Below are 17,264 nucleotides of genomic sequence, written 5' to 3'. Positions count from 1 at the left end.
AATTTTTTGTTGCTAAAAAAAAAATCAAGAATATTGTTGATATTATAAAAAGTCCACACCAAATAAATATAAATGTATAGATATGAATCAACCTATATCTACAAATATATACATATACATTATACATTATATATATATATATATATATATATATATATATATATATATATATATATATATATATATATATATATATATATATATATATATATATATATATATATATATATATATTCTTTTGGTCAAATTAATTAAGTATAATTACGTGGCTAATTTAATACATTCCTTAAACGAATAATAGTTTGACACTTAAGATAAATTTTTGACTCAAAACGACACCGTACAATGTTAGATCGTTGAAGGCGTTATACAAACAAGGTATACATACACAATTACACATATAAACACACATTCATATAGGAACTGAACTGTTAAAAGATTCGGTTATATGGTTCCTTCTCCAAAATCTCATCTTTCCCCATATCCTATTTGCTCTCTAAAAGATGAAAAACTCCATAATGTGAGGTTTAGGTTTCACAACGGTCCTAAAGATATTTAAGGTCCAAAATCTCATTTTTCAAACACACCTAAAGATATTTTAGGTTTCACAACGGTCCTTAAAGAAAAAGAGGTTCGGATTGATCCCTTAAAGAAAAAAAGTTCCGGATTGGTCCCTTAAAGACATATATGTTTGCCATATTGGTCATTTCCATTTTCCGTTAAATTTAACTCCAAATATAATAAAAAATTACAATAGTTAAAATTTTAAAAATTAATAAGGTTTTTGGTGGACCACTTACACTTAATGACATCCACAATTCAGCCAACTAAAACTAACGTTTTTTTATAAAAAATTGACGGAAATGATCAATTGAGAAACTAATGCGTCATTAAGAGATCATTGTGAAACCTAAAATATCTTTAAGGACAAAAAAACTAATTAAACTTTTTTCTTTTTAATCAAATCTATAAGTCTTACTTCACCCATACGTAACTAGGGTTAGAAATTAGGACTATAAATAAATCAGCCTCAAATTGAGTGTGTAATTGTGATTAATTCTGTTATTTGTATAATAATTCCGTTTCTCGAAAATTTGATCTGACATTGGTGGTGAAGTAAATAATACTGCCGGAATCAGTCACTCCTAATATCCTTGGCGATTGACCACCACCTTCTAGTTGGTTCTTGTCTTTCCTATATTTAATTTTATTATTCATTTATTATTTAGTAGCCGCCACCGCGCCTGTCTGTGTGATCCATGTTATTATGAAAAGTCCACACCAAATTTTTTTTGTATCCTCGTTATTACATTGGGATAGATTATGATTATTGTTTCTCAAAATTTGATAGGTGTTACCAATCTAAGAAGATCCTCAAGGTTGATGCAATTACAATCTGCCAACCCTGTCATTGAGAAGATGGCAGATGAGGCTTCAAACGACCAACAGCCCAGTAAACAGGCTAAAACCAGTGAGAAGAAATCTGAGGAAAAACAACGTTTTTCTTGTGTACGTTTTTTTATCTATTAATTTTAAGATTTTCACCCTTTAAGGAATTGTGTGTGACCTAGTTATTTACTACTGTCATCATTCGGGGGAATCCGAAAAACATTGGTCGATTGGGTGTCTATATCAAACTTGACGTTGACAAATTGTCTCCAGAGACTGCTCATGTTGTTAACGGTTGTGCTACCTTGGCCATTCAGGATTATGCTATACAAAAAGTATGTACTACATCAATTCTGTTTCGTGTTGTAATTTTGATAACTATGTATTCCCTTCAATTGGTATTGTATTATTCGTTGATGGTGGGTGTGTCTTTCCTTTTTGCAGTTGCAAAACTGGTGCGACTGGTGCCTACTCAAAATTGTTGAGGTGGCTAGGGTTAGAGTTTCTGGATTCAGGTACTACATTAGGTTTGAAGCCGAGAATGCTCATGGTGTGCACCATACTTTTCAAGCAGACGTGTGGGATAGTGTTGGACTTGGCAGATGTACCAATGGTTTCAGGACTCTAAAACCTCGCAGCAGCTAATGGCACTCTGGCAATTTATGGATTCCACTGACAAGGTGATTGTTATCTATGTATTTTCTGGTCGTTTTCATGTTGTTTTATACCTGAATGTCACCCATGATATGATTTAGTCTATCAAATAACTTCCAATTAACTGTTTATTGTTGTGCAGGTACCCTGACAATTTATGGATTCCGATATAGGTTATGGATGTCATGCAAATTTGGACAGTAGATCACTGTATTTAAAAATAGATCTTTTTGATTGTGGTACTCTTAAATGTTAATCTCTCTCTGTTTGCTACTTGTGTGATGTTTGACACCTAAATATGTATCCTTCATTAAAGGCTATAGCAAGCAAGCAACCCCGATACTTGTAAGTCAGATACATTATTCTGCAAGGGCTGTTCGGTAGTGGATTCGTGGTGAAGTCCAATTGTGCTTTATGTGACTGCTTGGTGGCTGGCTGGGTTACTTTTAGTTGCATTATTCCCAACTGTGAACTTAAAATTTTGTTGGTTAATCTTGCATAATGAGCATGATGACGATTGTAATCTCAATTCTCAAGGGCAGTATGCTATGTCCTATGGAGTCAACGATTTTACATTTTGTGACTATTCGAGATAATGAAATAAATCAAATGGCTCATTTAACTATCGACGCTTCTTATCTATTGTGGAGTAGTAGATAGTCTTTGCACTTCACATATGGAAAGAAGGGATGTTGATAGTGCGTGCCTAGAGTTTATAGTGATGTTGTTGAACTGAATATTGGGAAAATGGTTTTAAATCTGAACTTGTTTGATACCAAATATCTGTCATTGCTAAAATTACCAACTTGCTAGCTAACCTTATGTGTTTAATCTACCACTCCAGATTCAGCTATCTCCCCTAGTAAATCATTAGTAATCCTCTGGAGGCATCAAATACTTCTTCCCCCCATCTTCAGAAGTACTATCTTTTTTCCTACCATGAGAAGCGGCAGTATCGACAGGGATATCTAAATTCCATATCTGGTAGAAATTAGCAATTAAAATGTGGGATGATGGAAGTGGTATTGTAATAACAAATGAAAAATAATAGTCCTATATATATAGATAACATAAGAATAATTAGCAATTAGCTATTTGCGATCTTAATTTAGAATTTGAGTGAGAATGTAATAGAAAAAAGAATTTGAGTGAGAATTGTAGTACTTTGAACAATTTTCTTAAAGCCCTGCAATTATAAATGCAATGAACCATTGCGATCAGCGGATTCATATAAGCAAATAAAGTTCTAAATTCTAATAGCTAGATTTTTTGTATATAAAGGTCATGTAACAATTGCAATATCAGCGAACAAGAGTCTACTCAAACTTCATTCTTATTCCTAGAGAGTAGAGATGACCAATATAAATTTTATCGTTACAATATTCTAGAGAAGCAAAAGACATTCCTAAAAGAAGTGTTGTCACTTGCAGATTTGCATAAAATAGCGGTATGTTCAAATTCCATGCCACTATATATAATCGATATCGCCAACATTTTATACTAAGCTTCTGTTTGGTTATGCGTTTAGATAACCAAAACGTGTGTTTTTTGTTTTCTAGATAGTGTATCGCACAACAATAGTGATTTGCTTAAATTCCGCTATGCTATATAGCGTCGCTATAGCTGCTATTTAAATTCACCAACTAAAAGCCTATATCATCAAACTCTTAATTTGTGCCTCAAAAGAGAGGTATAAAATTCAGAGTTTCTCCTCCCTTCCTCCTAATTTTTTTGACTAATTCAATCGTAAAACTCAAGTTAGTCTCTAACATTTTTAAAATATGGACAAACTAATCTTTAATCTATATCTATATTTTGTATTTTATTCTGTCTATATCTAAAGGATCCAAAATCTCAATACCCATATCCTACTTGCTCTCCATAAGATGAAAAGCTCCATAAAAATGAAGAAGCAATGGTGGTGTGGTTCTTCTTCTAGGTTGGATTTATGTTTTTTATTTTTTTTTTATTTCTAAAGTATAGTTTTTTTTTTATCAAGTAGTCCAGTAGATAGAAAATCCACCTTAAAGGTGAATAATGGATTTAGGGTTATTGATTGGATTTTGATTTTTGAGTTTAGAAGAATAACATAACACATAAGTTTATACTAATTTTTTTTTTTGAAACATAAATTTATACTAAATTGAAGTATATTGAGTTGCAATTTTTTTTTCTTTTAAGAAAGAAGATGAAGATGATGAATATATTCATCAAATTCTAGATTTATTTTATTTTTAATGTAAAAATTATATTTTTTAAAAAAGTATAGTTTTTTTGTCAACTATTCCGTGGTTGAATAAATGGAGTATCCCGGGTTCGAACCCGGTCTCCTGCATATATAGTACGATGTCCATACCAACTGAACTAAGTTCACGAAAACAAAATATAATTTTTTTATCAATAAAAATTTTGGAAAAAAATTTATATGTGAACGTTATAAAAGATAAATCACCTATATAAAAAAAAATAAAAATCAAAGTGTTAGGAATAAATATGATAAATGATTGATTAAAAAAAGAATTGTTTATATATATTTTTTTATATATACTTAGGTTGTCGTTGAAGTCGGAGTTTTCCATTTTATCTTCTTTTCTTCCTCGCCCCCTTTCTCCTTCCTTCCTTCTCCCAACCCAACCATTGAAACTACGCCGTTTCGTCTCTCTATCTCTCTAGAGAGGATTTTCCTTTCACTTTCTCTATCTTCCGATTCAATTCTTCACTTTATTCGATAATTCCCACACTCTACTGCTTCTGGTAACTTCTTCTTTCTCTTCTCTTTATTTATCAACTATTGCGTTTTATTTTCATTGTTTTGTTCTATAGCACTCAAACTTCAATTAGGTTTTCGAAATTTACTTCTCTGATTTTCTCACTTCCTTTTTTTCCTTTGGTACACACACACTAGGTTTTTTATTCAATGTTTTATTATAATGTTTATTTCAATTGTTAAATCAACACCATGATTTCTATGTTTTTTTTTTGGTACTGTTTATGAGTGAATATATAGCTTAAATTGAAAAATTTGATTTATCATTGACTTTATCGTTTTGTAGTTTTTTGTATTATAATGTTTGTTAGAAGGCAAAGGCAAGAACAAATTTAGTTTTCTGAAAGTATTGTGTGATTTCATGTTTATTACTACTTGTTTGCTAATAATATGTTGGTAAATGCAGTGAACAATTTAGGAATCATGTCTAGGGTTTTGGCGCAGTCGGTTATTGTTCCTGGTTTAGTGGCTGGTCGAAGACATGACAATAACAGCAATGGATCGGTTAGACGAAGAAGGTCTGTTAGAATGATGTATGCCACAGGAACTGTTGCACCGAGATTGAGATTGACTTTTGCACCGAGATTGTCTAGTTTCTCTGGTTTGAACTCGTTGGATTCTATGTTGAGACCTCAACAGCCTTTTCATTCTAAAGTGCTCTCTCAAATTGATGGTACTAATAGAATAAGGGGTGGTAGAGGTAGCAGATGTGTAACAAGAGCCATGTTTGAGCGTTTCACGGAGAAAGCAATCAAAGTTATTATGTTGGCTCAGGAGGAAGCAAGGCGGCTGGGACACAATTTTGTTGGAACGGAACAGATTCTGTTGGGTCTTATTGGTGAAGGTACTGGCATTGCTGCTAAGGTTCTAAAGTCTATGGGAATTAACCTAAAAGATGCACGTGTGGAAGTGGAAAAGATAATTGGAAGGGGTAGTGGTTTTGTCGCTGTTGAGATTCCGTTTACTCCTCGTGCCAAGCGGGTTTTGGAACTCTCATTGGAGGAAGCTCGCCAACTTGGTAAACTATAGCCTACCTTTATCTGTTGATTTGCATATCTAATTAATTACTTTGTTTACAAAAAATGTGTCCATGACATATTATTTGTACAATATATTCCAAACATGACTTCATTGTTGCCTTGATTGATCTGATGGTTTGACCAATTTGAATTAAACACATTCAAAAGTTAGTTGAAATTTATATATATGAATTGGTGTTAGTTTATCTTTTGGCCGGCCTTTTTGCTCTTTCTTTCTTATTTGGAGTGTGGTTAAAAAGTTGCATTCACGTGTAATGCTTTGTTTACGCTTGCTGAAATTTTGGCTCACATTTTGGAATTTCCAGGTCACAATTATATCGGATCTGAGCACTTGCTTTTGGGTCTTCTTCGAGAAGGTGAGGGTGTGGCAGCACGTGTTCTTGAAAATCTGGGTGCTGATCCAACTAATATTCGAACCCAGGCTAGTATTATGTCCTCATTTATTTTACTTTCACATATTTTTATTTTATAGGAACATATTTTCATAGTAGTTTTTGTTTGTGGGTTAATTTTGTACTCCACTGGATGGGAACAGGTCATTCGCATGGTTGGTGAGGGTGCTGACAGTGTTGGGGCAACTGTTGGCTCTGGAAGTAGTAACAATAAGATGCCAACTTTGGAGGAGTATGGCACCAATTTGACCAAGCTAGCAGAGGAGGTAACTTAATATCCCATTTTTCTTCATTATAGATTGTAGATGATGTCTCACTGTGTGTTGAAGCTTACTTATTTTTCTCTTCTGCACCCGTTCCCAAAAATTACAATCCCAGGGAAAATTGGATCCTGTTGTGGGTAGGCAGGCACAAATTGAACGTGTCACTCAAATCTTGGGTCGTCGTACAAAAAATAATCCCTGTCTTATTGGGGAACCCGGTGTGGGAAAGACAGCTATTGCTGAAGGTCTCGCTCAAAGGATTGCAAATGGTGATGTCCCTGAAACCATAGAGGGAAAGAAGGTTGGTATTTTATGTTAATTTCTACTCCATAGATTGGTGTTGGTTTGATTCAGGGGATTTGCTCTTTCATTTTCAACACCATGAACCCGGTCTATTAATGTGATTCCAGCATATTGTCCATTTTCTACTATGTTCACTTGTGAAATATTACATGTTGACTGGGAAGTAATGTTCTTGCGTCAAGATGGTTAGACTAGTGATGGAGCACCCTGCCTTCAGTATCTTGATTGTGTGATATTTATTTTGCATTTCTGTCTTGGATCTGATTAAAATTCTTAGACATGGAATTTTAGCATACTATTACTGGGTGTCCTGAATGACATGAATACCATGTTCTGCTTGATGTAGGTTATAACCCTAGATATGGGCCTACTTGTAGCTGGAACTAAATACCGTGGAGAATTTGAGGAGAGATTGAAAAAACTAATGGAGGAAATCAAACAAAGTGATGAAATAATACTTTTCATTGATGAAGTGCACACTCTAATTGGAGCAGGAGCAGCTGAAGGGGCAATTGATGCGGCAAACATATTGAAACCAGCTCTTGCTAGAGGTGAACTACAGGTAATATTTTTTTTGACATCTCAATGAACATATGCTTGCAGAAGTTCCAATAATTAGTTTTGGATTATATTTATCTGTAAAAGAAGTGTACACTGTACACACTTTCAACAGTTTGTCTTAATTAATAGTATAAAATTTAAAATTCTGAATGATCACTTTGGATTGGCTATGAAATGTGAAGACCGAAGACATAATTAAAATTCTTATGCAGTGTATAGGAGCCACAACACTAGATGAATATAGGAAGCACATTGAAAAAGATCCAGCATTGGAGAGGCGATTCCAACCAGTTAAAGTGCCAGAACCAACTGTGAGTGAAACCATACAAATTCTTAAAGGTCTTAGAGAGCGCTATGAGATTCACCACAAGCTCCGTTATACCGATGATGCTCTTGTAGCTGCTGCAGAGCTGTCACATCAATATATCAGGTTTTTCATAATTTATATTTATGCACTTTCTCTACTCATTTTCAATTTTGTTTTATGCTGTGGTGGAGATAAATTTTTTATAGTTCCGGCGATACATGTTTAAATGATAAATTTTTAACCCAAGTTAATCTTCTGGAATTTAGCATTATCTATCCTTTGAATTACTATTTTACAACATTTATTTTGAACTCCCATATTGTTGTTGAATATGAAGGAATCAAACAGAACCTTCTATCCTGTTATTTTCTATATGTTGTTTATCTTGAGTGTTTTCTAGTTAATCAAATAATTATGCCTTCTGCAGTGATCGATTTTTGCCTGACAAAGCTATAGATTTGATTGACGAAGCTGGTTCCCGAGTCCGACTTCAGCATGCACAGGTATTGTTCTTCTACCATTCCCTGAACCAGCAGTTCTTGTCTCCTCTATTTTTGAGCTAATTGTGCCAGATTTACATACTTGCAGTTACCTGAAGAAGCAAGAGGTCTTGAAAAGGAGGTTAGGCAGATAGTCAAGGAGAAAGATGAAGCTGTTCGCAACCAAGAATTTGAAAAGGTAATGCTTTAATTTGAGATTTAACTTGTAAAGTTTTGACATTACCCAACATTTTTTGGATACTCAACCGCCTTTTTTCCTATGAAATTACATTGTATTGTTCTAAAAAAAGAAGTAAGCCAAGTAAGGCTATTTTCTCTCTCCTAAAGTTCTATACCTCAGTCTCTAGTTTTTGTTTGAAGACATTGTAATGGTTTGTTCTTTCAATCATATCTCCAAATTCTTTTACTTTTTGGCTAATAATTAGCGGGCTTATGATACCTTAATTTCTGAATAGGCTGGAGAGCTACGGGATAAAGAAATGGATCTTAAGACTCAGATATCAGCACTTATTGAAAAAAACAAGGAGATGAACAAGGCAGAGAGTGAGGCAGGAGATGTTGGTGCACTTGTGACTGAAGTTGACATACAGCATATTGTTGCTGCCTGGACTGGTATCCCTGTTGACAAAGTCTCGGTTGACGAATCTGACCGCCTTCTCAAGATGGAAGATACCTTACACAAACGCGTTATTGGTCAGCATGAAGCAGTTGAAGCCATTAGTCGGGCTATCCGTCGAGCACGTGTTGGACTTAAGAACCCTAACCGGCCAATAGCCAGCTTCATCTTTTCTGGTCCTACTGGTGTGGGGAAGTCTGAATTGGCCAAAACATTGGCCACATACTACTTTGGATCTGAAGAAGCCATGATTCGGCTTGACATGAGTGAATTTATGGAAAGGCACACAGTCTCCAAGCTCATCGGTTCACCTCCTGGATATGTTGGTTATACCGAGGGTGGTCAACTGACCGAGGCAGTTCGTCGTCGTCCCTACACTGTTGTACTCTTTGATGAGATTGAGAAAGCCCATCCTGATGTCTTCAACATGATGCTTCAAATCTTGGAAGATGGGAGGCTAACAGATAGTAAGGGAAGAACTGTGGACTTCAAGAACACACTTCTTATAATGACATCAAATGTTGGAAGCAGTGTGATTGAGAAAGGAGGCCGTCGGTTTGGATTCGATCTGGATTATGATGAGAAAGATAGCAGTTATAATAGAATCAAGAGTTTGGTCACCGAGGAGCTGAAGCAATACTTTAGGCCAGAGTTCTTGAATAGGCTGGATGAAATGATTGTTTTCAGGCAACTCACAAAACTAGAAGTTAAGGAAATAGCTGATATAATGCTGAAGGAGGTGTTTGAGAGATTGAAAGTCAAAGAGATTGAGCTTTCAGTGACAGAGAGATTCAAGGAGAGAGTCGTCGATGAAGGTTTTAATCCTAGTTATGGGGCCAGGCCTCTAAGAAGAGCCATAATGCGACTTTTGGAGGACAGCATGGCTGAGAAGATGCTTTCCAGGGAGATTAAAGAGGGCGACTCTGTTATAGTGGATGCTGATTCTGATGGAAATGTGATTGTGCTCAACGGTAGCAGTGGTGCTCCAGATTCATTGCCAGAAGCTATTCCAGTGTAGTGCTAATATGGTTGCCTTTGCCAAGTTGTGTACTTGCATAAGAGTCACAGTCTGTTTAGTTATCAATGGACACGAAGCTTTTAATTAAATTGATTATTGGTATTCCAATGCAAGTTTTCCCATAGCCAACAAAGCAAAGTAGAAAATGGTTGGGGATCTACCTTGGATAGGCTCTGCATAATTGAACAATTTAATTTTCAATCAATGCCCAACATTTCAAAGTGTTTTTTAGTGCTAGGCTTTTGGTAGTCTCATATGTATTGTCTAAGGTAGTCTGTAAACTATTTTTACTTAAACTTTAGATAGATTTTTTATATCGCAATGGCGGATGATGATAGCAGTAATAAATGCTCAAATCTTACTATTGCTACTTGATCTTTGGTTTGTTTGGATAAATTATTTAATCAAAAGTGCTTATGCCATAAACATTTATCATATAGCTTACCCAAAAAAGTTAACATTAATTAATGAATTTATAAATATGTCATGTACTGTTTCTATAGACTCTTATAAATTGTCTAACATGTATTTATGTTAGTAAATTACAAGTTGGGACTAATTCATATTGAAATGTAGCTAAGATTTGAACAAGAAAAAACTCATGCTCCCTAGTGAAGGTATACAAGTAGAGTCTAAGAAATCACTAGTAACAAAGAGAGTGGAGAATCACAAGTCTTAAAAATTGTTCAAATACAGACTATATTTTGCTAATAGATCAACCACTTGGTTAATCTCTCTAAAAACATGGGTCAGATTACATTCCTCATGAAGTAACTTAAAAGGTAATACGAGAATTCGAGTAAACTAAAATCTGCAAAAATGAACTTGAGGCAATCTAAAGTTCCCCATAATTTTGTTTCCAAAGAATTCAACGATGCTCTTGATTATACGAACACAGAGTTTGGTTCAAAATTGCATCATTAACCTCTTAACCAATACATTAGTTGGCCTGTAATATTAATTTGATTATGACAACTCCCATGCAACATATAAACAAAATGGGCAGCCATAGGACCTACTTTCATAACTATGTTTTATTTACAATTCACAGAAGAAAAACAACAAGGAAAAGACACACATTCTGAGCCTTTTGGCTTCTGCACAACAATTTATAAACTGCCACTGTTTGGAGAAGTCTTCTGTGTGGGGCTGATACTCCCACTCTGGCTAATCTTCAAAGCTGTTAATGCTTTTTGGATCTCCATTGTCATGGCACTATCTACACTACCTGATGATAGCTTTCTATGTGATTTCTGCAGATGTAACTTAAGTGAACTACTGCTTAACCCAGCATTTTTTCCACAGATGGGACAAATTTTCATGGTTGGTTTCCGATGCTGCCACTCCATTGAAACTTTCCCATGCAGTTTCTGATCCAGTTCTTGTAAGATCTTTGCGAAACCGTCATTTGGCTGTGCTCGACGGTGAACTCGTTTCAATTTTTGCCATGCTTTTAATAAAGTATACTTCCTGCATAGCGAAAGCTTTCAGTTCATAACTTCCCTAACAGTAATAATCTTAAGAACACTCAGATAAACAACTTAATTAAACACATATCATAAAAGTGTGTATATATAAGTTATTTCTATAACAAAAGATGAAATAAAGCCAAATCGTTTTCATAAACTATCCTTAACATGTCATAGTTGTTTCCATAAGTTCTTCCAAACAGCTCAATAAACCAATTCAAATAAGCCCTGAATATCCAACAACACAAATAGTTTGTTCAAACATATTAGTGGCGATATGTATATATTAAGATTAATTATTTAATCACATAGCAAATTAGCAATATAATGTTGAATTGATCTGGAACAGTGTATAATGTTTTATAACTTTCAATTTCACTTACTTCCTGAGCATTAGGTAAGCAAGGACCAATGTAACACTTCTGCTTTTCCCTTCAAAGCAATGGACTAAAATCTTCTGACCTTTTTGTTCAACACAATCTATAAAATCACACGCTTCTTCAAATACAGTGGTGATGTTAAAATCTTCACTGTCACACACCTGTTCAAATGGGATAGTAAATAATACCAATATGAATACATTCCTAAAACAAACCAATGTTAAAAAGTAAATTTATAATAGAAAGTAATATTGTAGACAAGTGAACATGACTTACCGAGAAATTTTTGTATTCAAATATATCAGGAAATTGAGTTTCAGATTGACCAATTTCATTTGTACACAAACACAAAATATGTGTGATTCCCAAGTATTGCATAGTGTATACAGATCTTGCAGCCAGTGCGCCACCAATGAACAGATAGCTTGTAACAGCAGATGGTTTCTCTGTATTTGCAGCCTCAGATATCAATGCAATTCTCTCAAGAATATGTTCAAGTCTGACCTGAAAGTTGAAAGGATAATGCATCAAACATAGGAATCCCTCATAAGTGGAAGGAGTCTAATATATTTCAATTTTGAATATGCAGAAGTGAAGATAACCTTCAGTTCATATGCATCAACGACACTGTGATTTTCACTGCCCTCAAAAAATCCTGTATTGAAATTGTTCTCCTGGCATAGCTTGACGGCATCATTTTTAAGCATTTCATTCCACTGTTCCAATTCTTTACTAGATTCAGCATCAACCTGAAAACCATGATAAAATATAAAACTCATGTGAAATGCTGGTAAATATTTAATGTGAAAACATAAGCATTGTTGTCATTAGTCAGAAACATAGGCATTGTCTACATTAGTCAATTTTGTGTATAGACAAGCAATAAATTTGTCTTTATTTTTTTTTTTTTTACATATTAGAGCAATATGCTATAGACTGATGATGTTATCCAAAAAGTGAAATCGAAAAGATTCACCAAATCAGCATAGTATAGCTCAGCATCGCAAAACCATGACTAGTAAACAGGTCATATTATGCTACCAACCTTGGCATATTTATTAAAGTCACGGAGCTTGGCTGTCAAACGGAGATTACGCTGTAGCTCCCCATATCCTTTACAGGACCTTCCATGCCAACTCTCTCTTGACGCTGAAGTTGAGTCACTGCAATCTCTATTACATGAAGACAATGACCTTGAAGTAATTCTCTGTGATTCCGAATCAGTAATATCTTGATTGTTATCATTAGCATGTCTACTTATTGGAGAGGAACTACCAGCAAGTGAAGGCGAGTCAGGAACCAATACGTCCTCCTTGTCAGATTCCCCTGTAGATAGTTTGCTTATAATGTTCATGAATGATCGCAACAAAGTATCAAGTCTTTGATGAAGGGTGAGTAGGAATATATGGAATCCCTGTAGATCCCTAAGAGCAGCTCGGAAACCAGTACGAAATGCTTGAACTACTGATGTCATATCAGTTGCATGTATATCAGTTGCATCCATGTCTTCTGGTAGAGGACATCCTAATTTCCCTCCAGTTATATCATTTAACAGGTTTGATGCATACTCAGAACTATTGATCAGCAACTCAACCAACTTAGGATAATTAACCTGATCATTTGCACGTTTTCCAGCAGGGGGTCGCCGAGGAACACCAGAATCAATGACTACAATGTTAAGGTCAGAACACATTGGTTCTCCTGATATTTGACTTATAAGGGTCATGTCAGCGGATCTCGGTGAATCTATGATCTCAGAAAGATCAGAGGCTTGCGAGATCAAGCCGGGATTATGGGAATTCAATTTGCTATCTACTGAACTTGACCTTCTTTCTTTTTGAATTGCCCTAACCACCTTTGGTCTATATTGATTAATCGCAGAATCCAAAGCGGCTTCTAGTGTATTTGTATTTCCAGAGATCATCTTTTCAGCCAACAACAAATTTGCAGAATTCCCACGCCATCTAAGCTCACGGCAAGGGAGCCTATCTTCATTTCGGATGACTAAGTCCAGCATCAGTACCCTGCCAAGAGCTTCCGCTGTTTTTTCTGCAGATTCCCGTAGCTCAAAGGCACTAGGGCTTTCAAGCAATGGTGAACCATGCACATAACTGCAATAAAATGATAATTATTTAAAATAAACAATCAAATTTTATTTGCACGTTTGTGCGTGCAGTTGTACTTTTATGCTTCTGACTAGTACTATAGGATGTAAGCACATACCCTTTTCCCCCTATTATAAATATAAACTAAGACGTATATAGCACTAATAATTGACAAATACATAGAGATAAGGGTCCGCTAAGATCTTTCATGTGTTTTATTAGAAATACTAGGAGAAACTTGAGAAACAGGCCAAGTCAAGAAAGACATGACAAGTATCAAGAAAGACACTTGCATTGTTATACAAGGCAATGAAACTTTCATATATGAGAAAGAATACTAGTATATATATCAAATATTTACTTGAGACATGTAAATGGTCATCTCAGCACAAGATTCATGTACTGAGCTTATAGGAATTCAATAAACAAAAGCGGCGTATTGGCGATATATACTTGCTATATTTAAGCCAAATTTATTGGAAACGTCTAAGTGAGCAAAGATGTTATGTGCTGACATGTTATATGCCTGATCATATTAAAATCAGATTTGAACCACACCTCATTAAAAACAGACACCGGCTAAGCTCAAGAGCTTCCAAAAGTTCACAACATGTCACTTCACCAACTTCATCACTCCCAGAACTTGCCGCCGCTTCTCTAGCTTTTTCTGTGGCTTCCTTTATTTGTTGCCATTCTGAACTAGTATTGTGAATGACTCTAGCCTGCAAATAAAAGAGAATGAATTTGGTATAATTACTGTATGATAGCCTATATTAAAGAAGTGGTGGCTGTTATAAAAACCAAAGGGTTACCTGTGGAGTTTGGATTCCCAGCCACTTAGCCAATTCATATCCGAGGCGTTCAGATTGTGTTGCCATTCTTGACGATGCTATTTTTATAACAGCTGCCGCCTCATTTGGATAAGCATCATCACTCCCTTGACAATTGAAAAACGCAAAGAAGACAACACCTCCAGAATTCACGGTTACCTATGTGCACACAGGTGAGGAAAAACTAAGACAAAAATTGATGCATACTCATTTGGAGAAGCATCATCACTCCTCAACATTAACACTCCATTAAACACGGAAAGTTTTATATAAATGCTTGTGTACATAACGAGTGTAGAAAACTGATAAACCTCAAGAGCTTTGTTCATTTCATCTTCAGAATGTTCATTACTACTGCTGTGTTCAGTATGGTGCAGTGAAGAGAGCTCGTCCCAAGAAAAGGAGCCTGATTCAATATCCAACATTGCAGCCTTCCCAAGTCTCTCCCATAAGCTAATTCCTGTTTGATCAGGCTGTATATCACATTTGAGATCCTCAGTTGATTCTTTGACGCTGAAAACAGATTAACATAGCCAATGGACACAATGTTAACTTATCAATGCCATAATGAAAATCGTTTGAATCGTCACTTTAGTCTTCGAAGTTGTAAGGATTAAATAATTTGATCTCTGAAATTAATAGAATTATAAAATAATCCGTGAAATTGAAAAACTTGATCACATTAGTCCGTGTTGCACAATTTTCGGAACATAATTGACTGATTTAACAAAGGATCAATGTAACTGATTTAACCAAGGATCAATGTGATAGAGTATTTTCAATTTCAATAACTATTTTGGAATATTAATAATTTTAGGGACTAAGTTCACCACCCTACAATTTAAGGGACTATTTTAGTGATTCACTCAAGAAAGAAACTTCAAACGAGTAAATATCAAAATTGGTCCCTGAAATTGCAGAGTTGTTGTATCAATCTAATACCCCACATTATCATTATTTCAAAATGATCCCTGTTGCAATATTTCAACCAAGTTCGTCTCGTCTATCTATTTAAATTTATTATCAAATGCATCCCTGACATTATTCACTTAGATTCAAATTCATCTCCGATATTACCAACTTAATGTCATTCTAGTCCCTACAAATACCGACAAATTTGATTAAAATTTTGCAATTTGAGGATCATTTTGGAATATCGATGAATGACGAATTTGGCAACAAGAGTTGTAAAAAAGTAACCTAGAATTAGAAAGCATGGTGGTTGAAGGACGACGAGGAAAGCCAGAAGAGCGATAATTGGAAGTGCGTTTACGAACCAATTGGAGCCATTGCGTGAACCTAAACGCAGGCCCTGCAGTTATATCTCCCAACATATACAAAGCCTGCATTACCCATTTTCATCATTTCACAAACAATTTAAAAAAGCTTAAAACTTTAAACATTGATTCATTCATGAATAATCCATGCATTTACACTTGCATTTTCAAAATACCCTAAAATAATAAGAAATTTGATAAAATATATAGAAGACTGACCCTGGAAGTGACGGTGAGAGGCAATGGCGCCTCAATTTGAGATTCAGCCTCGTTGTCGCATTTGAATTCCAATTGCTTGTCTTGTTGGTATTTTTCCTGCAATGTACATTGCCACATGCAAGAAAAAAATGTTGATGTTAATGTAAAAATGGATGTGCAATGCAATTATACAATATAGAAGAACATGCACGTGATTTAAGATATAACATTAAAGCCATGATTATTATTTATTTATGAATCTATCTATGATCATATATGTTGGTGTGTCTGTATATGAATGAATAAATGATGTATTATGAAAGAGGGTTTGTTTGGTAATGTTAATTAACCTGGTTTTGATCATGTTTTGCCATATGGTATAAAAGTGTTTTGTGGTGAAATTAGAAGACAAAAATTGGACGGATCAATAGGAGGCAAAGTAAGCAATGTGCTTATTTTAAGGGGAGGGAGAGAGAGAGATTTTGGAGGGTGCTTGAACCAATTGTTGTATGATAACAAATTAACAATAATAATAACTAACTATAAGGTACAAAAGTAGTACAAGTATTGGGATGGTGGTTGAATTCAGTGTGGAAATGGGTCATGTCAGTTATTAGTTACCTAAATAGAGAAGGAAATTAAAGTTTAGGTTGAATGAAGAAAATCATGACGGTGGGTGAATCGGTGATGTACTCTTTTTCATGACGGTGGAGGGTGGATGATGTACTATATTTTATAAATTTATTTATTATAATATCATGGACTATGGTATTAGTACCATCATCACATGAATATTTTCATATCATATATAAAATATTTAAGACTCACGTTTCACAAATAATTACTTATACCTTTCTATCGAAACCCTAAGAAGGGACAACCTACGAGAAATCATATCATATATAAAAAACCTCAAAACTATTTTTTCAAGTTTTATCGTCAATTGTGGTGAATACTAAGATTTTGCTATGTTCTTCACGGCAGATTACCCTCTTCTATTAGAAAAAATCCTCTCGATAGATTAATTGAATTTTTTTTTAAAAAATAAAATGAAACAAAAAATACATATATATGTACATTAAAGTCTTTTTTTGAAGGATGTACATTAAATTCTAAAATTATTAACTAATTCCAAAACAATGATCCTTAGACATACCAATACATAATTTGAATTATTAATATATTTGATTTTCTT

At 34.7% G+C, this 17,264-nt stretch overlaps 2 protein-coding genes and 1 long non-coding RNA gene across 3 annotated transcripts; 2 read left to right on the top strand and 1 right to left on the bottom strand.

Annotated features, from left to right (window-relative positions):
• The first annotated feature begins 1,087 nt into the window (after positions 1-1,087).
• LOC123916027 lies at positions 1,088-2,687 on the top strand. Its single transcript, XR_006812033.1, has 4 exons — positions 1,088-1,178; positions 1,352-1,724; positions 1,834-2,069; positions 2,186-2,687. It is a non-coding gene; the product is annotated as an uncharacterized LOC123916027 (long non-coding RNA).
• Positions 2,688-4,559: 1,872 nt separating this feature from the next.
• On the top strand, positions 4,560-10,178 carry LOC123916023 (chaperone protein ClpC, chloroplastic-like). Its single transcript, XM_045967343.1, has 10 exons — positions 4,560-4,797; positions 5,217-5,828; positions 6,156-6,271; positions 6,386-6,508; positions 6,621-6,806; positions 7,155-7,370; positions 7,582-7,799; positions 8,104-8,179; positions 8,265-8,354; positions 8,632-10,178. The coding sequence occupies exons 2-10, from the start codon at positions 5,234-5,236 to the stop codon at positions 9,808-9,810; spliced, it is 2,799 nt and encodes a 932-aa protein (XP_045823299.1). The 5' UTR covers positions 4,560-4,797; positions 5,217-5,233; the 3' UTR covers positions 9,811-10,178.
• Positions 10,179-10,446: 268 nt separating this feature from the next.
• Positions 10,447-16,780, bottom strand: LOC123916024 (dual specificity protein phosphatase PHS1). The gene is made up of 11 exons (XM_045967345.1): positions 16,420-16,780; positions 16,091-16,186; positions 15,795-15,937; positions 14,906-15,107; positions 14,577-14,753; positions 14,323-14,486; positions 12,705-13,770; positions 12,262-12,408; positions 11,936-12,163; positions 11,663-11,820; positions 10,447-11,280 (listed from the first exon to the last, which is right to left on the bottom strand). Exons 1-11 carry the CDS (start codon positions 16,441-16,443, stop codon positions 10,920-10,922), a joined length of 2,766 nt encoding a protein of 921 aa, XP_045823301.1. The 5' UTR covers positions 16,444-16,780; the 3' UTR covers positions 10,447-10,919.
• Between the last annotated feature and the right edge of the window lie 484 nt (positions 16,781-17,264).

The sequence above is a fragment of the Trifolium pratense genome, linkage group LG3 (genome assembly GCF_020283565.1).
Source record: "Trifolium pratense cultivar HEN17-A07 linkage group LG3, ARS_RC_1.1, whole genome shotgun sequence".
Taxonomy (NCBI): Eukaryota; Viridiplantae; Streptophyta; class Magnoliopsida; order Fabales; family Fabaceae; genus Trifolium; species Trifolium pratense.
Note: the sequence above shows the minus strand (reverse complement) of the source record. Positions and strands in the feature narration are given on the sequence as shown.